We start from the raw sequence: 27,759 nt of genomic DNA, 5'->3' as shown, positions 1-27,759 counted from the left end.
GTAGAGAAAGAGAGAGAGAGTAAGAAGCAGGCTCCCTGCCAAGCAGAGAGCCTAATGCGGGACTCGATCCCAGGACTTTGGGATCATGACCTGAGCCGAAGGCAGAGGCTTAACCCACTGAGCCACCCAGGCACCCCAGATGAAGATTATTTTTGTTGATATTAGACTTTACCATAAGTAATCCAAGGCCACCAAATTTTAGGGAGTTGTACTTTAAGAAATATATCCAAATTCATTTAAATATCCTAACCAATAAAGTAAAATAAAACCAATTGGATATTGGTTCAATTCAGTTAACACATCTGGACGACAAAAGACTAATGAGTAGCAAAGAATGAGGTCCTAACTTTTAAAAACATGGAAAAATACTTACTACAAAAAATAAAAATAAATAAATTCAAGTATAATTATTTTTAGTTTAAGCTGAAGGCAGGAATTATCTCAACAACAATAACAACAACAAAAAACAATCCAAGTTGCTACTCTCCAGATGTACCTACTACTTTGATAAAGGGAAAAGGACATAAATAAAGATAATATTTACTTTTTTCTAGTAGAACTTTCATGATATAATCCAGACTTGAGGTTACTAATGACCTGAGATCCATTAGCAAATTGCATTTACCACTTAAAAATTAAAAAGGAGTCTTTCCTGCTTTAAAACATATGTACACACACACACATACACACGTACACACACACACAGATCTTGACCTCAGGCACAACAAAATGGAAGCTGCTTACCAAACCAGCAGATACCATGAGTTGTAAACTGAGTAAACACGAGCATGACAGTAAAAAATTTCACACCAGTTATTTCTTTTTCTGGTTTAGAAATAGCTTTTATGTGTTTATAATTGTTTTTGAGAAACGTAGTACCAAATTAATTATGTAGAGAGGCAGATATCCCAAGTATTCCTCACACATTCACCTAGACATTTTGGTACAGTACCAAAGTCACAAAGAAACTCTACACTTTTGCTGCAAAAAGACATGATCTTTACTGGTGCTCAGATAAACAAAGAGGTAGCACAGAAAAAGTGCCACCATTTTTCTCAGATGTCATCAATTACATAAGACCTCAAAACACACTCTGATTTGGGAAAAAAAAAAAAATTCTTGCCAACAGTTAAGAGACTGATTAACTTCATCTATTTCATAGTAGCAAGCCTTCCCCAGATGTTACTAACAGGCAAAACTATTCGCTTTAGCCCTTTGTTACCAGAGACAATTGCTACATCTCTATGCAAACATGATGAACTCATTTTATTAGTCAAATACTTGAATTCCATTCAAGTGCACTGAATACAGTAATACACATTATAAATTGATTGAAATTAAAAAAAGATCTTGGATTGGAAAATGGATTTTTAAAAATACGATACTGATTTCAAATTACATGTTTCACTGATGTCCTGATGAAATATACAAAGCAAATTATTTGTTTCCAGCATCTCTGAAAGATTATCTAGTCCTTTAATATATTAAAATAGAAGTCAGAAAATATATCCCTGAAACCTACAATTGGAAATACAGTTCAAAAAGTTGAAGCCAATTTGATAACATTAATTCAGATTACGATTAAATGGTAAGAGGATAGCTCAGGAGTTGACAGAAGTTTCAAATAAGTAGCATTTGTTATAAATAACATAAATGAAGGTAGCGGTAATGTTTACAGGGTCAGATTTTTCAGATCCATGTATATAATGTAAGTACTAAGATCCTAAAGATTTAATTTCTTAAAACACTGCTGACTATTGAGGAAGAATTAAAAAAAAAATCCAAATGGATTACAACTAAAATAAGGCTGTTCTTTCTTTTATAAAATACTTCTGGAATTCATGACACAAAAAATATGCACAGAAAGACATGGCGAATCTTTTTCTTTTTTTTTCTTTAAATCAAGGGATCACTGCTCCTGAGAAATCTCCCCACGTTTCGTTTTCTTGTCTTCTTTTTCTTCCAAGAGCTTTGCTACAGATGTGTATCAGCTGTATATAGTGATACGGTATTTGTCTATTCGCACAACGGAAGAGGTGGCTTTGTCAGACAACAGCTTGGTCTTTAAAGTTTACTTCTGGTAGGATTCTCTCACTTTCGCCTGCAGTGCGTCACATGTCTTCTTGGCATCGCCTAGAAGCATGGCCGTGTTAGGTTTGTAGAAGATGGGATTGTCCACTGCAGCATAGCCAACACCCAAGGACCTCTTCATAACGATGACCTAAGGAGCAAAGACGAAGGCAGAGAGTGAGTGATGTAACAGACACGACGGGGACGTGACAGGGCCAACACCACCCTGCCCTAGCTCTGAATGAAGCATGTACCGTGACCAACTCCCGAGTGCACAGATTTTTGCGACACACGGGGGATGTTTTCTAAATGCATGTTTACATTGTATTAACTCTCATTTTAAAAATGTGCCCGTACTCCTATCCATGAGAGAAAAATCATATTAACTGTTTTCTTCTCACTGCTTTTCTCCATACAGACTGTGTAACATCTTCTAGTCAGAGAAATAAGTATCATTCTCTGACTGGGCTTCAGAGAACAAACTTGGCACATAAACTTCTGCTACAGATCCTAAGATAAATGTAGCTGAGTGGGAAAATGGGATGGTTCTTATTCCATCACTTTAAAGTGAGGCAGAAGGTTCCACGATGAAAGCCCGAAGAGCGATCTAGCCCATCACAAGACAGAGCGAATGACTAATATTATGCTCCTACAAAGCAAAATGGAAGAAGTCAGTCTGTCTCTAATACAGATGCGTTAGAGTCACTTACAATTACATGAGTTATGGAGGGTGCTATTCAGTTAAACATCAAGTCAGTTCTTAAAGAAATGGAAAGCCCTTCTGCGGTAGTCTGGGACATGTAATCTATTCAAAAATGAAAGCAATACAAATTTACTCCCACTTCACACAGCCTTAGTACAGTAACACATTCTGCAAACTCTCAAATACTGATGACCAGTGCAATAATTTTCCATCTACACGTGAACAAGTGCGTATCTCATCCACCACAAATTCCAAGCTCACATATTTACGATAAAAAGAAACAAAACGAAAGGGAAATGTACATCACATCATTACAACGGTTAAAATGCAGATCTGACCTGAGAGTGGTAAGGAGACCAGCCCTCCGCCAGGGCGGCGGAAATGGACAAGCCTGTGAGTTCTCCGTAACCCAGCAGTTAGCTTCCATGGAGGTAAGGTGCGTGAGCAGGCCTTGCCTCCTTATGCCATGTCACAGTTTGGATTTCTAAATCACCTTTCTTCTGGACACTCCATAACAACAACAAATGCCCTTTCAAAAAAACTAAATGAAAAAATGTGCTTGTCTTCGTATATGAAGGCAATGATACTGACTCACTCTCCCAGAGGGAAGCCATCTGCTTCACTGGACGCTCTGTGGAAGTCAGCCAAACTCATTCTAAAAGCTCACAGCTCTTTTTTCAGCTGTGGTTACAGATTTTGTTAATCCACCCACATAACATCATCTAGTTCGAATGCTGACCAGCACATTTACTTGGGTTCTCTGGTGACCACTGAACAGACAGAAGCTGGATAGAGACAGCGGGGCCCTACACCCACTCTAGCTCCTGGGGCTCCCAAAAGGCATCAGCACTCCTCACCAACGTGAACCAGGACAGCTCTGTGTGCGTGTTCTAGGAGACATCTGATGATTACAATGAAATACAAGTCTGAAGCCTTACCTGCTTGGACTTCCAGACCTCGAGGACTGGCATGCCCGCAATAATAGAGTTGGGGTCTTCTTGAGCGGCTGAATTCACAGTGTCATTGGCTCCAATCACAAGCACCAAATCGGTGTCTACATAGTAAAGGAAAAAAAGAGAAATAAAAAAACGCAAATGGGTCATTTTCTTTTTTCTCAAGCCAATCAGAGTGATCTGGACTTTAAAACAACGATAACAGAAGCTAATATTTATAGGACGGACACTTGTTCCAGGCACTGTACAAAAAGCTTCCTCAGAGAGGCTCAGTAACCTAGCCAACGTCACACAGCTAAAACAGTAGATCCTGCAGCTCAGCCTGAGCATCCTGACCGAACCTTGCATTGCTGTGCTTCCCCTCCCCCACAGCGGATCTACCCAATCTGACTTGACGGTTTTTTATTATCTCACAATGATCTTGCCAGTTACATTATTTTATAATATTTGCATCCCATTTTCATCTTTTAAAATGACCACATAAGATGCTATTTGATGTCTCAAAGAAAATGGTCTAAGGGTCTGTACTGTATTAAAGCTGGGTCCATAATTTCTGGAACTGGCAGGTTTCACACATAATTTAGCAACAGTGAAATCTGAAAGGGGGCATAAAATGTCCCAAATTCCCTCTATAATATAAATTACCTTAGAACTTTGCCAAAAATGCCATGTGAATGTAGATATACACACAACTTCATTATTTTCCTCTAATAAACAGTATTTTTTAAGTTTACAGTGGATACTTGCCAGAGGGAACTGGTTTAACTTTAACAAACATGATCTTGAGCCAAATGTCATTAACATTCAACATCTACCCAACAACAGCCATGAAGTACGGCACCTTATCTAGCAAAGTCCTGGCACTTGAAAAGAAAACCAAAAACTACTTCCTTGATCGTGAGTTGGTACAACTGGAAACCAGTAAAATCTCAGATGCTGAAAAGAACTGGACATGAAATTATCAACAGAAGCAATTTTATGAGGGAGGAACCTGAGGCTGAGTATCCATTTCCAAAAGCAAGAGTCAGAACCTGGATCCGAAAGCCAGGTCTCTTTAGAGTCCCTCTGCAATGACTTCTACTGTCCCCGCCCCACCCTGAGATTTTCACCACCTTCACCACCTTTCACCACCTTCCAATCTCCTCCTAGGAAAGTACCCTTCCCACTCACGAGCCTCTTGGACCTCATTCTGTACTGTCTTTCATTTATTTCATTTCAACTGTACACCTCCTAGGAGCAGGTTACTCTTCATCTGACTGGTAGGTCTTCAGTAATCCCACAATTTAGGTCCTAAGACTGGTATCACTTTATTCGGACTAAGAACAAGCTTCTCCCTCACCCCCACTACTTACCTGGGAAATCATGGTTGATCTCGTCCATTTCCAGCACAATATCGTATGGCACCCCGGCCTCAGCCAGCAGCACATTCAGCTGACCAGGCATCCGGCCTGCGACTGGGTGAATTCCAAACCTAGACATGAAACAAATGAACAGTTGGCCTTACATAATGGGCCAAAATGTACAGAGACCCCCACGTCACCCCCAGATCTGCACACTTTGTTCTTGGCACCTTCACTCTTCCTGGTACTATCTGATCTCTACAAGAGGGGCTAGAACCAGTCCAGATATATGATCAATCTACAAATATTGAAGTTGGAGGTTTAATCTCTCAGTATACACAAATGAGAGCTCCTCTCGAGAAATAAATGTAACCTTAGAACCTGACTCTTTGTATGTTTCAAGTACAACGAATTCCCAACAACGTGAATAAATAATATCACCTTACATTTAAGAAGCATTATGTTCTTTTATGATACTTTCTGATAAATCTTGCATCTTTAAAAACTTATGTAAGTCAGCCTGGAATTAAACACTTGCCATGAAAAATCACCACGATTCCATCAAAAGCTGACTCCACATTCAACTTTAACCTCTATGTTCAAAGCTCGAGAAATAAAATATTGTCATCACAGGAGTTAAAGGCCTCCGATCTTTCTGAGCGTGGTATGAAGCAAGACTCCGCATCCCAGGAGAAATGCGATAGCAACACACTGGAGCGTTTCAAAGAAAGAGTGAGACACAAATCAGAGCCCCACACTTTTATTAAGGCAAAAGAAGTCGAAGCATCAAGAAATTTCTTCCAACCACGGCCATAATGGGATCTTTGGGGTCATCTGAAGCAGCCTCTTGCCCACAGTATTGATCTCTGCATCCTCAGCACTGGGCACCATGCCTGACACATAGGAAGGCTTCAATCAGGAGGGAGTGAGTGGGTGAGTGAGTGAGAGTGAAAAAATGCAGTGAAGAAATGCACTTGATTGTAGTTCTTGGCAGGGATCCATCCAACCTCAGCTTAAATACTTTCAGTAACCAGAAACTCACTCCCTCCAGAGGTCAATTCCGTTACTAGACAATCCCAATAATTACATCTCTCTCTCTCTCTCTCTCTCTCACACACACACACACACACACACACACACACACACTCATATTCAGCCAAAGAGAACCCCCACCACGTTGCTTTCCAAGGTCTGTAGTTTGGCCATCTATAGCCTCTACTCTCTCTTTCATATGTGGACTCCTCTGCACTCTCCTAGGATGCCTACTAAGCAAAACACCCTCAGTTCTTTCAACTATTCATGCCGACAGGACCCACTGCTGTCCTAGTCACCTGTCTCTACACTGTCAATATCCAGCTCAAACCTTAGGCCCCCAAAGTGAATACAATATGCTGGATATCGTGATCTAGATGCACAAAGCGCAGCAAGAAAACCACATCCTGAGCTCTTCCGTTGACAGTGCCCTAGTCGGCCTCGGCATTTATAGCTGCCACAACACACTGCTGGCTCATACAGAAGTTATGGTCATTTAAGACGCCCTTTTATTTTTCATGAGAACCGCAGCCAAGTCAGGCCTCCCCACTTTGAACACAGGTCCTGCAAGGAACAGATTAAAGCCACCGAGGAATTGACTCCTCCCCAAAAGTAGACTTGAAAAGAGTTTTAAAATGGCTTTTTAGATTGCCCCAATAGCTGATAAATGATTTTCTACATCTTTAAAAGTGGTAACGAAGAGCCTACCTGAGGGGTCTTGTAATTGGGAGGGGAAAAAAGGACATCAAGTGACAGGTGTTCTTTTGTCAAGTTCACTTTTATATCATCTTCCTTCTGGGATCACTAAATGTTCCTAGATAACAATTTATGTTAAAAACAAAACAAACAGAAACAGAAACAGAAACCCCGAGCTAAAAGGAAACAAAGCAGTTACCTCTAAGCAGTTATATAAGAGATAGTCATTGTACTACTCCTCTTTTTTAAATATAGTTTCCTAATTTTCTGTGAGAATGTATACATTTGTGGGGGGCAGTCAAACCATGTCACTGAGGGGCTTCAGGGAAACTGTGAAGGGCGAGGAGGACAATGAGATCAATGGGATCTTCCCAGTTTCACAGGTGCCAAAAGGAGGAAAACATATACTTTTTAGGGTGAAAAAAATTTAACTTCATTTAAAATAAGTTACCACTTCACGCTCTTCTCTTATAACACAATTTACAAAGGGTTTCTCATGTGTTATTTCATTCTATCCCTAATTGTCTTTTAAAAATCTCCACCAAGAATTCGAATGTCCAGCAAGTGATTCAAGCCCCATCCTCGGTTAGATAAACAAGCCTGTGGAGCTGCATTCCTCTATCCACCAAAAAGAAGCAAGAACGTAGATCTCTTTTGACAGGATGGCTAATGCTGGCCCTTTGTGAGGTGCTATGCAGTTTGTACAACCTTTTCAGTACGTAGTTAAGCTGGGATTCAGACCCAGGTCTTTCTGCCTCGAAAGTCTGAACCTGTAGCTACTATAGCATATAGTAGTGTGGTCAGGCAATTTGAGAGGTATTTTGCTTGGTTAACAGCCCCGGTTACTAGTTATGTTGATGTCAGGCAGGTTACTTAACGCCTCTCTCTGTCTCTGTTTTCCCACCAAGCAGTAGTAACCCGCGGTTACTACAAGCCCACATCCTTCCAAGGGCTAGAGAAAACACTGCGTGAACAGCCTTGAGAACACCTATTTCTCTCTGCCTGAAGGAGTTCCAACAATCCAATTCACAGTGTTCTTTGAGAATAACCGAGAGCCCAGAAAGTTTCAACAATACTAAGAGCTATAAAACAAAATACATTAAATCTCTGCATGAAAAATTGACACAGGAGAAAAATATGTTGCAGTATACAAAGTATCCAGCACAATGTAAAATATTTATGAGCACCTGCGGAACACTGGGCAAGTCGATTCTGAAAAATTACCCAGGGTGGGAGTTAGAAATTACCTGGACAGAATGAACTATTTCATCTCTTTCAACTACTTCATCATCCTTCCCCTCAGTGGGCTAGCTGTACTTTTATTCTAGTGAAAATAAAATTCAGGGCAGTCATTAATTAATTCACGCCAGACCATGATCACCCAAACTCACCACCTCATAAGGTTTTAAGTTCTTCAACCACAAATTCTCCTTTCATTTTGGGGACTGTAATAGTCTGACACTTGAGTACAATTTTAAAATATTCTCTAAAGACAAGATTGCTTATTTTTTTTAAACTACAAATTGCTCTCCTAATGTCATAATCGATACCAAACCAGAGTTTTTAATCACTCCTGAAAACAAAAGAAATAAGATGAACTACTGACAATTTATGTTCCCACTCTTCATGTGGTAATGCAAACTGGATTCAGTACTGTGGCTCTTTTGCGTCTCAGAGCAAGCACTTCTGCAATGTCAGATCGACTCTTTGGTTGGGGTACCTACTTTAAAATTTTAGTATTTTTTACAGTGGCAATAGCATAAAACATTTTTTTAAAAATTCTCCAGGCACCCGAGCTTATCTCAATAAATGGGGCTTGTTATTACTAAACTTCGAATATGAACAGAAATACCATTTTAATACTTTAATAATATAATATTTTAGGGGCACCAGGCTGGCTCAGTCAGAAGAGCATCCAACTCTTGATCTCAGGGAAGTGAGTTCGAGCCCCATGTTGGGTATGGAGCCTCCTTAAAAAAAAAAAAGTAAGAAAGAAAGAAAAAATACTAATACAGTACTTAAAGCATGAATATTAAAAAAAAAAGACCTAGAGAGAAAGTGCATTATACTGAAATAACTACAATATATTCCTAAGACTGTTGACTCCATGAATTTAGAAAAAGACAAGATATGATAAATGGAAGTTTCAAAGGTGTTTGATTTGGTGAACAATGGCAGGGTGGTTCTCTACATTCCCAAAAAGGTAACCTCACTTTCATCACTAACTAGACCCAATGAAAAAAGTAAACAACAGGTTTAGTTCTAGGAGCTACGGTTGAAAAGGATCAGAGGGTACTTGCCTAAAGTTCAAGAGAAACACAAAACATCTAATGACCTAGAAAATAACCTCTAAGTGAAAAAAGATCAACTGGCTCAAAAAAAACTGCAAAACGTGATTTTCAAGCACACCAAATAAAACAGAAGTTGACCAAATCACCCTCATTTGCATAAAACAGAAGAAAAGAAAATGGTCTTCAAATGCACAGGAAAGAATTCGAGTTTTAAAAATTTTTCTGTGTGCTCAACATCACTCGGCATCAGGGAAATATAAATCAAAACCATGGTGAGATACCACCTCACACCAGTCAGAATGGCTAAAATTAACAAGTCAGGAAGCAACAGATGCTGGCGAGGATGCAGAGAAAGGGGGAACCCTCCTGCACTGTTGGTGGGAATGCAAGCTGGTGCAGTCACTGTGGAAAACAGTTTGGAGTTGCCTCAAAAAGTTGAAAATAGAGCTTCCCTACAACCCAGCAATCACACTACTGGGTATTTACCCTAACGATACAAAGGTAGTGATGCGAAGGGGCACGTGCATCCAAATGTTTATAGCAGCAATGTCCGCAATAGACAAACTACGGAAAGAACCTAGATGTCCATCAACAGATGAATGGATAAAGAAGATGTGGTATATATGTACAATGGAATACTATGAAGCCATCAAAAGAAATGAAATCTTGCCATTTGTGATGATGTGGATGGAACTAGAGGCTGTTATGTTAAGTGAAATAAGTCAATCAGAGAAAGACAATTATCATATGATCTCTCTGATAGGAGGAATTTGAGAGGCAGCGTTGGGGGGTTGTGGGGGGAAGGGAGGGGAAAAAATGAAACAAGATGGTACCAGGGAGGGAGACAAACCATAAGGGATTCTTAATCTCAGGAAACAAACTGAGGGTTGCTGGAGGGGAAGGGGGGAGAGGAGTGGGGAGAGAAGGGAGAGAGATTGGGTGGCTGGGTTACGGACACGGACATGTAATCAACAAGACTGTTGCAGCAACAATCCTCCCTTTGGGAGGATTGGGGAGGATTAAAACCAACTGTCTTGGGGCACCTGGGTGGCTCAATGGGTTAAAAAGCCTCTGCCTTCCACTCAGGTCATGATCCTAGGGTCCTGGGATCGAGCCCCGCATCGGGCTCTCTGCTCAGCAAGGAGCCTGCTTCCTCCTCTCTCTCTGCCTGCCTCTCTGCCTACTTGTGATCTCTGTCTGTCAATAAATAAATAAAGAATCTTAATAAAAAATAAAAAAAAAAAAAAAGCAACTGTCTTAACCACTAATAGGAGACAACGATGAAATTCAGGATTTCCAGAAATAAAGAACCGCTCTAGCTCAAGTCAATGGTACTATAATTGCCACAAATTACTCATTTGTGCTCTTTTGAAATGCAAATAACAATTCTTGAACACCGAAAATTTCTCCTAATCTCCCAATCTTACCAGTGTTTCTTCCCTCCCCCAGGTCCAAACCTCTTCACAAAACCCAATTTGTAAGACTTGAGGAAGACTTTAAGTCACTGTACTATGTGATATTTAAGGTCTGTATTAGTGTCCTATGGCTGCTGTAATGAATGACACATATTTAGTAACTTAAAATGACACAATCAATTATCTTACAGTTCCGGAGGTCAGAAGCAGAAAATGGGTTTCCCTGCACTGAAATCAAGGTGTTGGCACAGCTTCATGTCTTCTAGAGGCTCTACAGGAAAATTCATTCCTTGCCTTCTCTTGCTTCCAGAGGCGGCCCCCATTCCTTGACCTGTGAATGCATCCCTCCGACTTCTGCCTCCTCTGCCATATCTCTTCTTCTGACTCTCTCTTGCGGCTTCTTCTAGGACTCTCTCTGACTCCTTTCTCTCTGAGAACCCTAGTGATGACATGGTCCTGCCCAAATAATCCAAGATAGTCTCCCCACCTCCAAATCCTCCCCTCAAATCTACAAAGCCCCCTTTGCCACGTGAACTAACATGTCCACAGGTCTGGGAATTGTAGATGGACACTTGAAGGCCATTATTCAGCCTACCGCAAACGTCCTTTCCAGTCCTAAAATTCCATGAACTAGGGTTTCTATTTTAGCTGAATAATCCAATATATACTATATAAATTACTTTTGGATAACAATTCTGTATACCTCCTTTATTCCAGTAAGTTTTTCATCTTAATTAATTTGTTTGTTTTGAATACTGTCCTTGCTTATCTTTCAATTAATCCATCTGGCCATCATCTTTATGCTTAAACTGACATGTCTTGGGCCAAATTAGAAATCAAAGAGCTCTAAATGTATTTGCTGTTATTGTAACATTTGATTAGCTACAGACTGCATAAAGACATTATATCTGTTGAGCTAGTTGTGAAGTGGAAATAATGGCAAAGCTAACCAATATCTTATGCTGAATATCCCAAAGGACAGATCATTTTATATCTGTTGGCATAATAATTTATTATACTAAACCTTAAAACTCTAATGTTGGAGAGAAACACACGCAAGGCTCTTACAAGAAAATGCCAGTGTTTTGAGAGAAATAACAGAACACACTGAATTTGTGGAAATATATATGTGCACACTGATAAGTCAATGTGAGTTAATAACAATTCTGGCCCATGTTAACTGGCTTATCTCCAAAGTATGTATTACAGTTAATTATACCAGACATTGGTTTGGCCATGGCCAGTCATTTCCAGGAACTGATGGCCAAAGCTCATCAATGTTCCATCATCGTATGAAGAATATCCAGAATTTGAAAATGCAAAGCCTACTAGCCTTTTAGTTCTTCCTTTTGAGCCATGAAAATTATCTCTATTATGCACATACTTAACAAAGCAAAATCAGCTGTCCCTGTCCACAACAAGATTCTGCAGAAGGAAAATAAATACAAAAATGAGATCACAGAAAGATCTTCTAGGTTCCCAGAACTCTTTTAATGTCTCTCCTCCTTAGGTTGCACTGCAACATAGTAACATCATAGTAACACAGTAATATGGCTTACTTATCAGCTCCCACAGCACCTGGCATTCCTTCTAGGGACTCAATGGGAAGGAAGGAGAGAAAAGGTTTTAAGTAACACCATGTGCCCAGTAAGGTACACTGACTCATAGATGTTCTACATCTCTTTTTAGAGAAAAAATTTAGGGAAGTAGTAAAGAATTGCAGTGAAAGTTCTGGAGAACCACTGCCCAGATTGCCAGCATTTGGACAGTTCACTTCTGTATGCCTCCCTTTCCTCTGCACCCAGTGGGATTGAGAACAAACCTCTTCAGAAGACTATTGTGAGATTTAAGTGAGATAGTTCATATAAAGAGGTTTTCATACAAAATACTTTAGACCAATACCAAGCATAATAAGCCTTTAATAAATTAACCTTCAATGATAATATTCTATTCAAGCACATCTGTGTAATATAAATGCTCATGGTATTTTTCAAATAAATGTACCTTTTAATGACCATTTATAGAAAAATACACATTTTTACATTAAAAAATGTTGGTTTCATGTCAACATTTCTGAGTTGGTTTGCTAATTTTTACCTTAAAATTCCAGTAAATAGCAATATAGTCCAATAAAAGCATTCTTTATATTCACAACGACATCAAAAGACTAAAAGAATGATATAGTCAATAAAGACTAAGGCCAGTAACTGTGAATATTGGACTCACTGGGAACGTGTTCATGACTAATAGGCAGAGACGCACTTCTTTGATAAAATCAGATTTCAAAAGGCCACATTTAACCGTTCCACAGATACAATTAGGCAAAAGAATATGGTTTCCCCAACTGACAAATACAAGTGTCGTCATTAAGTCAGGATAATTGTCTCACTTATCTTGAAGCAAGAAAAATTTCAAGAAAAAAGATGCCATGTAATTCCTTTTTGCTCTTTTCCTCTCTCAAATATGAAAATGATAGTTTTGTGTGAAACATTATATAATAAAATACTATAAAAATTTAATAAAATATAATAAACACTAAGGCCTCAGTCCCTAATTGAAAGTTCCCGACAGACCCAGGCACGGCTCAAAAAAGGGGAAAAATCTACTCGGATAAAACAACATGATCTTCAGAGCCTTTTAAATTACCCAAGAAAGAGCAACAACAAATAAGAGTGTATACAAGAATGATTTGAAATTTCATGTTAACAGGGTAAAACATGGTAAAAATGCAAGTGAGAAAACACGTTTTCTAAGCTTCTTTTATAACACATGATGCTATAAACCCCATTTTTATACTTTTTCGCAACTTCCCATTAGACTTCAGACACCACATGTTCTAAAGGGGACACAACGATGTGAATTCCCATGATCGTGAGCCATGGAGACAATATGTCCTGACCAGGGTGTGCTACAGCCGTTATTCTAGGACATGTGGGACTAGTAAAGAGAGCATAAAACATTCACCACATGGATCCTACCACAACTGCTCAAATAAACTACATTTTCCTTCTTGCATTATGGAAATATCCAGATTTAGTTCAGCAATAAAACATGAAGAAGAGCCAAGTGACCCAACTCAACAATAAGACAAAGAAACTACAGAGACAACGGGGCCTCATTCTACAGTATTTAGTGTTTTCTCCATTTTGCTGCCTCCTACTATTATAAACACTGCAAAGGATCTTCAGATCAAAAAAAAAAAAAAAAATCCTTTTATAACCTTCAACTATTTGGTCATATATTTTTGCCAGTCACTGCACAGAACGTGTTTTCATACTCAAGATGTTCAAAGAGTTCATTTCGTTTCTCTTGCTGTGTTTTATATTTTCAAATATACATTGACAACATTTGGGAATTCTGCCTCCCAGTATTATCATCCCACAATTTTCCTAAATATGTTACTCTAAGCTCCTAGGAAGTTGACAAATTAATGAGGAAAAAGACGTAACAAAGGGAAAACTTTTTGAAGTTTCACTTGTTGGAAGCCTGTTTATTCTTCCTGCTTTTAACCATAAATATTTATAAACCAATAAAACCTTAAGAGTCAAAACAAGAGGGCTGGGGAGCCGCTAGGCAGCTCAGGAACCAGGCCCCAGGGAGCTGCTGCTTCCTCTTGTGATTACAGGCAAGGTGAAGTCATGCTTCCACACTCAGAACAGGTTTTTGGGAGTGTGGAAACATTCCACTTCCACACTCCCAAAAATGAAGTCACTTCGCCATTTCTCTCTTCATTCTCCTACCTCAGGATTCCTCAGCTTTTTGTCACTTACTATCCAAAGCTCTCCAGTAAAAGAATGTTTTCACGAGTGCTAATGATGATGTATTTCTCAGGGAGAATGCCATCCAACTCCTCGAACAGGAATGTCTTGGTCTGACTGGGCCGCTATAACAGAATACGATAAGCTGGGTGACTAAAACAACAAACATGTCCGCCTCCCTGGAGGCTGGGAAATCCGAGATCAAGTCACTGAGAGACTTCTGCACTGGTCTGGAACTGAACCCAAGCAAGGAAGCCAGAAGGCTGTGGAATAAAATCGGCAAAGACTGGACAGAAAATAACTGTCACCATGGAACTGTAAGGTATATAAAAAGAGACGAAGAAAACTAATTATTAATCTCTTACTAAAGAACCTTTAAAAGATAGGTTTCATATGCCATTTGTCTTTCTCTGAGTTATTTTGCTCAGCATGATACCCTCTAGATCCAACTATGTTGTTGTAAATGGCAAGATCTCATTCTTTCTGATGGCTGAGCAATATTCCATTGTGTATATATACCACATTTTCCTTATCCATCCATCAGTCAGTGGACATGTGGGCTCTTCCATAATTTGGCTGTTGTAGATAATGCCACTACGAACATCCGAGTGCATGTATCCCTTTGAATTAGTATTTTGTGTTCTCTTGGTAACTGCCTAGTGATGCAATTATGGGTCATAGGGTGGCTCTATTTTTAACTTCTTGAGGAATTTCCATACTGTTTTCCAGAGTGGCTGCACCAGTTTGCATTCCCACCAACAGTGTAAGAAGGCTCCCCTTTCTCCACATTCTCACCAACACCTGTTGTTTCTGGAGTTGTTCATTTTAGCCATTCTGACAGGTGTGAGGTGATCTCTCATTGTAGTTTTGGCTTGTGTTTCCCTGATAATCAGTGATATTGAGCACCCTTCCATGTGTCCGTTGGCCATCTGTATGCCTTCTTTGAAAAATGTCTATTCATATCTTCTACCCATTTCTTAACTGGATTATTTGTTTTTTGTGTGTTGAATTTTATGAGTTCTTCATATGTTTTTGATACTAACTGAAACAGACTCTTATCTGCAGAGAACTGGTAATTACCAGAGGGGAGGTGAGTTGTGGGGGATGGGGTAAACAGGTGATGGGGATGAAGGAGGGCACTTGTGACGAGCACTGGGTCTTGTACGGAAGTGCTGAATCACTAAATTGTATACATGAAACTAATATAACACTGTATGTTAACTGTAATTAAAATAAAAACCTGGAGCACCTGGGTGGCTCAGTGGGTTAAAGCCTCTGCCTTCGGCTCGGGTCATGATCCCAGGGTCCTGGGATCGAGCCCCACATCGGGCTCTCTGCTCAGCAGGCAGCCTGCTTCCTCCTCTCTCTCTGCCTGCCTCTCCCCCTACCTGTGATCTCTGCCTGTCAAACAAATAAATAAAATCTTAAAAAAAAAAAAAAAAACACCTAAAAATTAAAAAATTAAGAGTTAAAATAGACCTTAAAGATTCTCCCATCGACAACTCCCCAAGGCAGGACTCCTTTATTTAGAATTACACCAAATATGTGTGCACTGTATTCATCACAGAACAGGCTGGGAGCTCCACTGCAGATGCAAGGAAGAGTCCCTGGTTTGGGCCACACACACCTTAAGGACTCTTGTATTCTATGTTTGCACGTGGCAATGCTCCATTCTGAGCAGGGCCTGTGAAGGTAATAAAAAGATCTTGGCACCTGAGTGGCTCAGTTGGTTAAGGATCTGCCTTCGGCTCAGGTCATGATCTCAGGGTCCTGGGATCGAGCCCCTGCATCGGGCCCCCTGCTTAGCTGGAAACCTGCTTCTCCCTCTGCCTCTGCTGCTTCCCCTGCTTGCACTCTCTCTCTCTGCCAAATAAATTTTTTAAAAATCTTAAAAAAAAAAAAAAAAGATCTGTTACTATATTTATTTTTGTAATCTAATTGTGCATTTCACCTGTGGAAAATATGGTGGGACCTGAAAAGGCAGGTTCCTTTGGTTTGTCACATTCTGATGACAACTTCTGATTGACAGCTACACGTCACTGATTAAAAGCACAAGGAAGTTTTGGTTTTTGTTTTTTTTTTAATAAAGAACTATAGTAAATGCAGTTTAGAATAAAAACTTGTAAAGCCTGAAGCAGGCCAAATGTTACACAAATCATCCTTACTGGTGAAAAGGCTGGGACCAGCTGGGTAAGGTTAGCTTATTCACCTGAAGAGAAACACTGTGATGAAGCAGGGAAAACCCTCCTGACAAGGCCGATGCTGTCCACAAAAACTGGTTAGTGGAATCAACTTCCTGGGGAGGCTTAGGTAAAAGGACAGACACCCACCTCTCTAAAATTGTGAAAGACCTTAGAAATAGTGGTTTAGATGAACTCACTTATATGGTTCTGAATGGGGAAAAAAAAAATGTTCATTTAATTTTCTAGAACTTTCCAATAGCCAGAATTAGAAAACATTATGTACCTTTCATTCTTTTTTTGAAGGCATATCAGGGCTGATCTGAAATCTGATGTTTATCTACAGCCTCCCCTTCTTTAGGAAAAAAAAAATTATGAATGTTAAAGAGCTTACAAAAATGTCTCAGGGGCACAGTTTTTCTAATACAGAATATAACCTTTTCAATGACTGTGAATGAGAAAGTATCTGCCAAAGGGCTACAGTCCCATTTTCTATTTGTGCGTGTGGCCTGGAACACTGAGGTCACCGGAAGAATGAGAAGTCATCTAAAGGGGGTCAGGCCAGAAGACAGTGCAAACATCAATGCAGCCCTCTACAGAACCACACCACAACACCACCCGTTCCCCTCCAAGGATGCTTTTACAGACTGTGCCCAAATCTGGCTTTTCCATCTCTGAGCCAAATCCAGCAACCAAGCCCAGAACAGAAACTGTATGATGACTGACACGCTTTTTATTTCAAAACAACCAACAAGACTATGAAGAACGATATCACAGGAAAAATTGAAATTCTATCTGCCACTCGTGTTCTAAAATATTATATTCTGGCATAGGGCAGAGACTTGGTAAAAAAAAAAAAAAAATTATACATAGGGCGCCTGGGTGGCTCAGTGGGTTAAAGCCTCTGCTTTCAGCTCAGGTCATGATCCCAGGGTCCTGGGATCGAGTCCCGCATCAGGCTCTCTGCTCAGCAGGGAGCCTGCTTCCTCCTCTCTCTCTGCCTGCCTCTCTGCCTACTTGTGATCTCTGTCAAATAAATAAATAAAATCTTTTAAAAAAAAATTATACATAATGTCATCTTCCTGCCTGAACAACCTTCATGATGCTGTTGGGAAGTAATGGCCAGTGAGCACCGTAAGATGACACTGTCAGCAAAATATCAAAGAAGGGGAACATGAAATGAGAAACGGGCGTTTATTTATTTATTGATTTATACTCCGCCATATTTACGTGAACATCACTGAAGAACCTCAGCTCAGAGTTTATCACAACTAATACTAGAACAAGAAGCCGAGAAACACCCTGGTGGTCAGAGGCACCAGTTTCATCGGGAGTAAAGTTTCTCCCTCAGAGCACCCGAACTGCAAGAAGACAGACTGAGAAACGCGCCCTAGAATGAACTGTAAGGCAGAGGCTGTACAAATCATCATAGACTTTCTTTCCGCTACACCAATATACCATATAAACAGAAAGCCAAAGGTAGTCTGGCCAACAGCCTGAATCTGGGAGGGACAGGGTTGCTTTCTAAGAGCACAAGAGACACTCTGAGCGGAGAATTTACTGGCAATTCTATACAATAGGCTGAACACAGATGTGAGTGGATGCACACACTTTCTTCGGTTTTACTCTCTCTGCATATTCACAGATGTATTCTCAGGACCTACAACAGTGCCTGGCACAAAACACTATGTAATGAGTCGTTCAGTGAATGGTCATTAACATGAGTAGTCACGTCTAAAAAGAATGTATTGCAAAGCTATCATAAAAATGCTAAGGGTGCCTGGGTGGCTCAGTCAGTTGGGCATCTGCCTTCAGCTCAGGTCATGATCCCAGGGTCCTGGGACCGAGTCACGCATCAGGCTCTCCAGGAGCCTGTTTCTCCCTCTGCCTCTGCCTCCTCCCGAACCATGAATAAAGAAAAGCTTTTTTTAAAAAATGCTAAATAGGGCACCTGGGTGGCTCAGCTGGTTGAGCAACTGCCTTCAGCTCAGGTCATGATCCTGGAGTCCCCAGATCCATTCCCACATTAGTCTCCCTGCTCAGCTGGGGGGTCTGCCTCTCCCTCTGACCTTCCCCCTCTCATGCTTTCTCTCACTCTCTTAAATAAATAAATAATCGTTTTTAAAAATGCTGAATAATGTCTTATTTCTTTGCTCAAATACAAAATCTTTTATCTGGCCTAATACCTATTCTCTTCAGAAGCATGTGCTTCATCACTCTACAAATGTGAATGTCCTATCTCTTCTTGCACCTCAATAAATAACAAATCCAAGGCGGCTGAACTCTATTTACTTGAATTACATTTAACCTTCAAAAAAAGAAAATCCAGTTAGCTTGACGAAGTATCTCATCCTGAAATATCTTCAGAGAGTGGATTCCTAAGCAAAACTAACCTATATTTAAACCAAAGCCATGTCACACAAGACCATAAAACACCATTAAACCACAAACACCACTGGTGACTAGATGTGTTTAGACAGAAAAATGAAAAAAAGATTAAATGTTTTTAAAAACCTGCAAAGAAATTCATGTTACGAGTAGCATAAAAGATTTAAAATGTCCCCTGGACAAATAACTACTCTCCTTTGCATTCTGACCCTCCTTCTACTCTACTTTTCCTAGCACACTATCATGTTAAATGGAATTCATTCACTGAGTCATCTGTTTATAGGTTTGTTTGCTTCATAACCATACACTTTTGAGAGTGGCAACTGGGCTTAGGCACCCTTTTCTCTCAATACCTGATAACAAGAAATTTCTATTAGCAAATTATTAATAGAAAGATACAGCTGAACATTAACAGGAAAGTTAACTACTCATGTTAACATCAGTTAGCCAATCAAAGAAATTGAAGGGTGGTTTCATAAACTCAAAAGACTTGTGATAATCTAAGCAATAATGCTTTCCGAAAAGAAAATCGAACTGTGATTAATTGCAAAAAGAAAAAATACACCTCTTTCTAAGAATTACTCAGTGGGAACACTATTTCTGCTCTATAGGGAAAAGCCCATCATACCAATCCAAAGATTGGGAAATCAAGAGAAAAAAATGTCTGTACTCTCATAGCATAAGGTTTTTGGAATAAAATGCTTTTAGAGATCAAGCATAAGTTAGGTGAGTTACAGAAGTGTTCTGGGCAACTGGGAAGCAACTGTACACTGGCCACTGAAGAAAGTCTAGGTTAGTGAACACTCATGAGCTCCTGTCATGAAATGTCACGTGGTTCATTATGTCATCTCAGCTCCCGGTGAGCATGTTATGACTACAGCCAAAGCAAAGGAAAACAGGAGTGTCTCTAAATCAATCATGGGCCGTGAAGCCAGACAGACTGTATGACAGAGGCAATTTTTCTTGGCACCACTTGGGCATAACTAGTTGATGACAATCGTATGTCCACACTGGCATATTTCCACGGGGGATGTGTGTGACTATGTCGCCACATCTGGATGCTAGGCATGCTGGGTCCTGAGGCACAAAGATCTCCTAAAACCAGAGGCCCAGCAGCTGTGCTCAATGAACACCGTGGGAGCTCCACAGGGTGATGAAAGTACTAAATTACTGCTAACTGTAAATACAGATTTATTTCATTAAAATACGAGGTAACGCTGCAGCCATCTCTTGTGCAAACACACATTTGTCTTCTAAAAAAAAAAAAAAAAGCTAGCATCTATGGATACACGTATTCCTAATTCCATCAAGAAAATCTGCATTTCTCCTAGGAAAAGACGACGACGCACATGAGACAAAAATCAACAATTTCCATGACTCCCTTTAAATTAAAAAAAAAAAAATCTCTACTCAGAAACTAGAAGGGAAGAATAGGATAATCTACTGTTACTGTGTCAGCAAGAATAGTTCTGGAATGTTCCATTTAATTCAAACATGAAATCTGCATAACTTGCTACAAAGCCCATATTGAAAATTCAACAGATCACAGTAAAAAAACCTGATATATTAATATTTAATTTCACCTTTATTATGAAATTGATCAATATAAGTGGCCAATTTTTCCTAACTCACAAATAGAGAAATTAGACTGAACTGTTTCACTCTGATCCTACATAATAAATTATTAATAAGTTTATTATTAAAAAATTATTCGAACAAACTATGACAATTATGTGAAATGACAGGAGCGCTCTCTCACATCAAGTCTGACATCCTGTTCACAAAATTACTTCAATAAAGCACAAATTATAACTGAGATACTTTCCGTATATGTTTAATATCTTCCATATAGCTGAAGTCAAGCAACTATTTTTCCCACTCAGGGTGACAGAAATCATCCTAAAACAGCAATTTATCTTATGTCCTCATGAATCAAAATCAAATTTTAGTCAGGTCAGAAACTGAGATTTCATTTATCTCATCCCTTTTCTTTCCAGAACATTTTCTCCATCCCTCTTATTCCTTTCCCCTCACATCCTGCTTCCGTCAAGTTACCCGACAGTCTTGAGGCCCTCCAATACTGCATCCACCTCACCCCGGACTGATTTTCCAAGATGTCTGGTTAACACGGGCTGGTCAATGGGTAATAAGAGAGGGATGTCAGCTTAATCAATCCCTTCCCAAAGGAGAAATGGCTTTCCTGTCTTAGTTATCCTCTGGGAAGGGAATAATCTAAGACAGGAAAGCCATCTTTCTCTACTTCGTAAGATTGCCACTCATGTCCTAAACATTTGTGGTGATAGAAGGCATTACCAATACATTAGACTTCCCACATGTGGACTGAATAAAGAAAAACAATCTCTGTTTAAGAAAATCGTAAAAGATTCTTTAACACATCCTTTCCTTATGTAGGTCTGCAAATGCTTTAAGCGACAAGCGTATGATTAAAAGGGCAGCCCTGTATAATACCGGATAAGAAAATGGACAATGGTGACCGAAATGAGACTTCATAGGTGAAAATCAAAAAACAAAGTCAGTGGGGCACCTGCCTTCAGCTCAGGTCATGATCTTAGAGTCCTGGGATGGAGCCCCACATCCGGCTTCCTGCTCAGTGGGGAGCTTGCTTCTCCCTCTCTCCCTCCCTGCCCCACTCGAGTTTGCATGCTCTTTCTCATGCACTTGCTCTCTCTTACATAAGTAAATAAAATCTTTTTATTTTTAAGAGATTTTTCTCATCATCTATCTTCAATTTTCTAAGATTATACTAAACATGGAAACACTGACATCACAGAAAAGCTAGTCCTACCACAAAAGAGTATTCTGACTCCATATATGAAAACACTAACTATGGATCACAGAAGGCAGAGTGGGGAGTGGGGGAGGGAAAGAAGGAAGGAAGAGAGCAAATGCAGCTGATACTAAAATGACAGATCCACTTGGGGCGTCTGGGTGGCACAGTCCGTTAAGCGCCAGACTCTTGGTTTTGCCTCAGGTCGTGATCTCCGGGCCCTGATTTCAGGGTTATGAGATCGAGCCCCGCGTCAGACTCTGCACTCAGCGGGGAATCTGCTTGAGATTCTCTGTCCCTCTCTGTCTGTCCCTCCCACTCCTCCTCTAAAATAAATATGTAAATCTTTAAAGTAAAAAAGCAAAATGTCAGATCCACTTATTCCATCATGGAAGTCCTCTTCACCACTATTAACAGCTGGGACATTCAGGATTCTGCACCCAGTCTTGCATAGACGCTCTGACTAGTTCTGGGCACATGGTTGAGCTTATTTTCTTATCATCTGCCTCAGAAAAAGTGTAAGATAGACATCTAAAAGGAATTTTCATTAATAGACATTAACAGTTTTGTCAACATACGTTAACATTCTGGTGAACGAACAAATTTTATTTAATAATAGAGTTAGCTTGTCTCTCTGACTTATGGTACCATGTCAATGAAGCTGCGAGAGAACCAGCTTCTCTAGCAAAGAGGCAGCAGGTATCGACTCCTAGGGACAACTCCAGATGGTCCCTTCACAGACTCCTGACAGCAGAGTTCGAGAACAGGGATCCAAAGGTACACCAGACAGATGTGAAGTATTCCAAGGGTCTGTCCTCCACCGACCCCATCTTTATATCCCTCAAACCCTTTATCCAAAGTCACAGAGAATCATCTGGAAATGAAGCATCCTCCACTTCTCCACTGTGCTCAAGATCCTCCCAAGGGCAGAGTCTAGTGCCCAAATGCCAAGGAGGAGCCACAGCTACTGCCTTCATCCTTATTTCAAAAAGTGTACAGTGTCAGGAAAAGAACATTTGCACCAGTCTTGTCCACAGACGAATATGAGAGCGAACCCAGTCAGACATTAACCAGCCTACAGGATCACCACCGGGTCTCACTCACTCTTCATCAGGAACCTCTCATGTGACATACTTTTCATGAGTCAGTGCGAACGCTAGGAACCAGAAAGGGTCAACTTGATGTGGTTCTTTGACCTCCTTTATTTGACCTCCTTCTCCAAATCCAACCAGAAATCAGACTTCTGTTTTTCCCCATTAATAAAAATCCTGGAATTCAATATAAAGTTTCTTTTTCTAAAATGAGCCTGTGTTTAAGTTCTGTGGTATGAGAGACAGCGAAACGCGGTACCCAGACTAAGGCAAGCATAGGGTTTCAACAACTGTTTCTTACTCCACTGTAAGAAAAAGTCATCTAAACACAAGTCATTGCTTTTCCTTTTCTTACACACACACACACACACACACACGCACGCACACCCGCAAGCCTCACACTATACCCACTGACCTGACTTTCTTGCCCTGCTCCGAGAGCATCTTCACCAGGTCGGCAATGGGGTACTGTGCTTTGGCTGCACAGAGACCATAGCCTGCAAAGAACATGAAGCACATAGAACAGGGTGATTTTTATTTCGAAATCTTATGAAGAATAATTTCTCCCTTGATCAAAACATATTCTTATGCCAAAAAAAAAAAAAGGCAATCCGTTAATAGGATGAGAAATGAAAGCAAACTTCTGGACTTTTTAAAAATATTGGCCTAAATGTCAAATTCAAAATCTAATGGTCCCTCCTCCATGTTCTGCCTTGTCTGATACTGCTGGGCACTCCCTCCCCATACACCACACCGCACACACACTTGTATACGCACACACACTCTGGGTGTGTGTGCCTGTGGCTTGTGTAAACAGTCTTAAACTGACTTCAGACTTGGTTTTGAGAACACTGCAGTTCCCTGGTTCCTCTCCTCACTTCGTTACTATTCTCTGACATCCTTCACTCAATCTCCTTCAGTTCCCCTTAAACAATGAAACTCCCGAGGGCCTTGGCTTCACCCGTCACACTCTGCTTGGAAAGTCTCAGCCCATCCCACGGCTTCAACCACCATCTGAGGACCCCCAATCTGTGCCCAGGCTCAGCCTGTCCTTTGAGCTCCAGGATGGCACATCCATTGTCCTATCTCCACCTTAAACTTAATGTCTCCTAAGAAGAACAGAAAAATGTCCTCTTCTGCCAAAAAAAACCCTAAAGTGCTCCCTATTTCTGATGTTATTATAGGTACGACCACAAACTGCAGTCCTCTTCCTTCTCCATTAACCCTTACACTCTGTCCACTCCCCCCATACAATCAATCACACCCATCCTCACTTTTCTACCCCAGTTTTCCAAATATCAAGTCTCTGCTCAGTCTGTTCCCTCTGCCTTCCCCCATCCCAAACACGGTGCATCCTCAAGGCCCCAAAAAACCCCTCACTTCCTGACAATCCTTCTTAATGCTCCTCATGATTAACAAGAAAGGGTGTCTACACAGTCCAATCTAGCCCTTACCGTAACCCCCATACGTTATTTATTGATCTGACTTCTTCCCTAGATAGAAAATGTCTAAAGGGAGAAGAGTTTGTCCTTTACATCTTTCTACCTCTATACTCCAGGTGTTTCTCACCAGGTAACACTAATGCCACTGTGGGTGGGACAATTCACAATGCAGGAATGTCCCGGGCAATACAACATATTTAGTGTGTCTGCTCCCACACACTAGGACAGTAGCAGCCCCATCTGCGAGACAAAAACCCAAATCTGCATATTTCAAATGCCTCTAGAAAATGATACTGCCTCAATTGAGAAGGCTTGCAGCTGAACATTCAACTCTGCTAGTGTTTGTTATTTACATCTTAGCATATAACCAACCAGCAAACCACCCAAATGTCAAACCAATAGATTTCCTTTATAGAAAACTCTTATGATAGCATGATAGAGTTAAAATCTTACTCTGAACCCAATGTATTAGCTGTAATACCACAGCAATCTGCAGTCCAATGAAAGAAAAATGGAGCTAACCCTCAAAACATTAGGGAATTGAGGCTGGAAGATTAAATGACATGGTCAATGTCACGTCAATTGTTAGAAGCAAAATTAAGAACAGAAGTGAGGTGTTGTCACTCCCAGACCGAGTTCTTTCTATTAGGTCGTGTTACTTCATCTTATTGGAAACCATATGATTCTCAATGGTTTTTTTAAATATTTACTTTTGAAAAGAAAGAGATTAACATTTACTAGCCTTCACTGAGTGAATCTAAATACTTTCATGTACTAAATCTAACTTAATATTGACAATAATTCCAAAAACTATCTATGAGGAATACATAAACAAAATTCAAAGATGACTAAAATGTGTGAACAGAAGCGCAGAAAGACATGGCTAGAACTACCACATCGATCTGCAAAATCTCTGTTATCCCTGAAATATTAACTGAAGCCAAGGATTCTCAACATAGTTGAGAGTTTTTAGTTGATAATCATAGTGTTGCTTCTATGTTTCCATTAAATTTTCAAAAATGAATAAGTTCCAATTCAATTTTTCTATTATAAGAAACTGCACGAACATAATTCCAATAGCTATTATAGATTGTTTGCTTTTTTTTTCTTTTTTTTTTTCTTTACCTGGAGTAATAATAATGCTATTAGCTTCTCGGATCATGTCAATTGCATTGTCAAGGTTGATTTCTGTATGTGTGCCAGAAATTTCCATGGGTTTTCCACCAGCTGTTGAAGTGGTACCATAGCCTCCGAGAATCACATTAGCCAAGGAGCGATTCATTGCCTGGAGAGCAAGATTATTAGCTGTGAGAGTTTAATCCACATAACTTTTTGAAAGTGGTATGAATCCTACATATATGATATTCGTAATCATTTTAAGAGATTTGATCTTCCAAAAAAAATCACATAGATCACATCTATAAAAGATATATTTTCAGTAAAAGTTAATTTTAAAAAGGAATTTAATGGAAAATTAACAATAACATTAAGAAATCAATGAAAAATTCAGATCCAGTTATTACTGTCCTTGTACTGATTAAGGAAGTTCTATCTCCACATTCACATATATTTCACCAGTGTAAAAGAGAATGGTCTCTATGAGAAATTTTACAAGGTGACTACAGATGTCTTAGGTGAATCCTGCTACCAGCTGCAAGCTGTCAAGAGGCAACAAGGAGTTGTTAAAGGACAGCGAGCCACAGCATTTAGAAATCTGCTGCCCTCTGTCGTCAAGAAAAAAAGAAATGCGGGAGCTGACAGGGTCTTACTTTCCAGATCAGCTACATCGAAGCTGTAGCAGAAGTGACTGGATTCATCACTAGGCTCCTAAAATATTGCCTTCCGAAAAGGCAGATGAGTAAGTTCATACCCTGTTTCACTGAAATTTATGCCTGCCATTTTAACCGGAAAAATAAGCTCAAAAACAATCAGAGGAAGGCGTGCTCGTTTACAATTATCCAACAATGTGCCACACAAACACGACAACTAAAACATGACAATGGCAGGGGTGGTTTCTGAAACAGTTCTTCTGCAGACCTCTGGAGTTGGGGTGTAAAAGACAAGACAAGAAGCTAAATAGTCTGGGTAACCAAATGCCTTTTAAGAATTCAAATCAGTACAGGAAGAAAGCAGTCATTTTACATGATCATAACTGGATGTCTCACTTCAGAAAAAATTCCAAAAAATTATTAAACCCTATTTTAAGGGCTATAGTAAATATCTCATTGACAGATTGTTTATTCCATGTAAAAGCTATTAAGTGTGAATCTATCACTTAAAAAAAAAAAAAGAGAGAGAGAGAGACAGGGGCTCCTGGGTGGCTCAGTGGGTTAAAGCCTCTGCCTTCGGCTCAGGTCATGATCTCAGGGTCCTGGGATCGAGCCCCATATTGGGCTCTTTGCTCAGCAGGGAGCCTGCTTCTCTCTCTCTCTCTCTCTACCTGTCTCTCTGCCTACTTGTGATCTTTCTCTGTCAAATAAATAAATAAAATCTTTAAAAAAACAAAATCTGGTTCAAAGGACTATTTCAGATATTGATGTATTTCTGTCATAGAGAACTTCTTTTAGACAAGTCAAACCCACAAAGTGACTTCATCACCAGCATCCCACTGTCCTGCAGAGGGACAAATGACAGAGGGATATGATGTAGAGGGACAGATGTACACGAATAGGACCACCTTATTCTAACTTGGCTTAAAAAGAACCATTCTATACAAAAAATAAAGATTTGAAGGGACATATACAACCTCCAGTGTTTACAGCAAGATGTCTACAATAGCCAAACTAAGAAGAGATCCCAAATGCCCATCGACTAATGAATGGATTAAGAAGTTGTGGTACGATGTTTACAGCAGCAATGGCCACGGTCACCAAACTGTGGAAAGAACCAAGATGCCCTTCAACAGACGAATGGATAAGGAAGATGTGGTCCATATACACTATGGAGTATTGTGCCTCCATCAGAAAGGATGAATACCCAACTTTTTATCAACATGGATGGGACTGAAGGAGATTATGCTGAGTGAAATAAGTCAAGCAGATAGAGTCAATTATCATATGGTTTCACTTATTTGTGGAGCATAAGAAATAACATGGAGGACATAGGGAGATGGAGAGGAGAAGGGAGTTGAGAGAAATTGGAGGGGGAGATGAACCATGAGAGACTATGGATTCTGAAAAACAATCTGAGGGTTTTGAAGGGGTGGGGGGTGGGAGGTTGGGGGAGCCAGGTGGTGGGTATTACGGAGGGCACATATTGCATGGAGCACTGGGTGTGGTGCATAAACAATGAATTCTGTTACACTAAAAAGAAATTAAAAAAAAAAAAGTAGTGGTATGTACATACAATGGTGTATTACTCAGCCAATGGGAAGAAAGCAATCTTGCCATCTGTAACAACATGAATGGATCTAGACAGCTAATGCTAAGCAAAATAAGTCAGAGAAAGACAAATACCATACAGTTTTACTCACGTGGAATTTAAGAAAAACAGATGAACACAGGGGAAGGAGGAAAAGAAAAAAAAAAGGAAGAGGGAAACAAGCCATGAAAGACTCTTTTTTTTTTTTTTTTTTTAAAGATTTTATTTATTTATTTGACAGACAGAAATTAC

General features: G+C 39.9%; 1 protein-coding gene across 5 annotated transcripts in view; it reads right to left on the bottom strand.

The window, feature by feature from the left end:
- Positions 1–1,241: 1,241 nt before the first annotated feature.
- Positions 1,242–27,759, bottom strand: part of NNT (nicotinamide nucleotide transhydrogenase) — a 93,386-nt gene continuing 66,868 nt past the window's right edge. For all 5 annotated transcript variants that reach the window (XM_032851435.1, XM_032851438.1, XM_032851436.1 and 2 more), the window contains exons 18-22: positions 25,273–25,432; positions 23,121–23,202; positions 5,079–5,197; positions 3,712–3,827; positions 1,242–2,221 (exon numbers count right to left, since the gene is read on the bottom strand). In XM_032851435.1, coding sequence (XP_032707326.1) covers positions 2,072–2,221; positions 3,712–3,827; positions 5,079–5,197; positions 23,121–23,202; positions 25,273–25,432 — 627 coding nt within the window. In that variant the 3' untranslated portion in view covers positions 1,242–2,071. The remainder of the gene's footprint in view (positions 2,222–3,711; positions 3,828–5,078; positions 5,198–23,120; positions 23,203–25,272; positions 25,433–27,759) is intronic.

This window comes from Lontra canadensis, unplaced genomic scaffold (genome assembly GCF_010015895.1).
Source record: "Lontra canadensis isolate GAN:19392208 unplaced genomic scaffold, GSC_riverotter_1.0 scaffold5, whole genome shotgun sequence".
Taxonomy (NCBI): domain Eukaryota; kingdom Metazoa; phylum Chordata; class Mammalia; order Carnivora; family Mustelidae; genus Lontra; species Lontra canadensis.
Note: the sequence above shows the minus strand (reverse complement) of the source record. Positions and strands in the feature narration are given on the sequence as shown.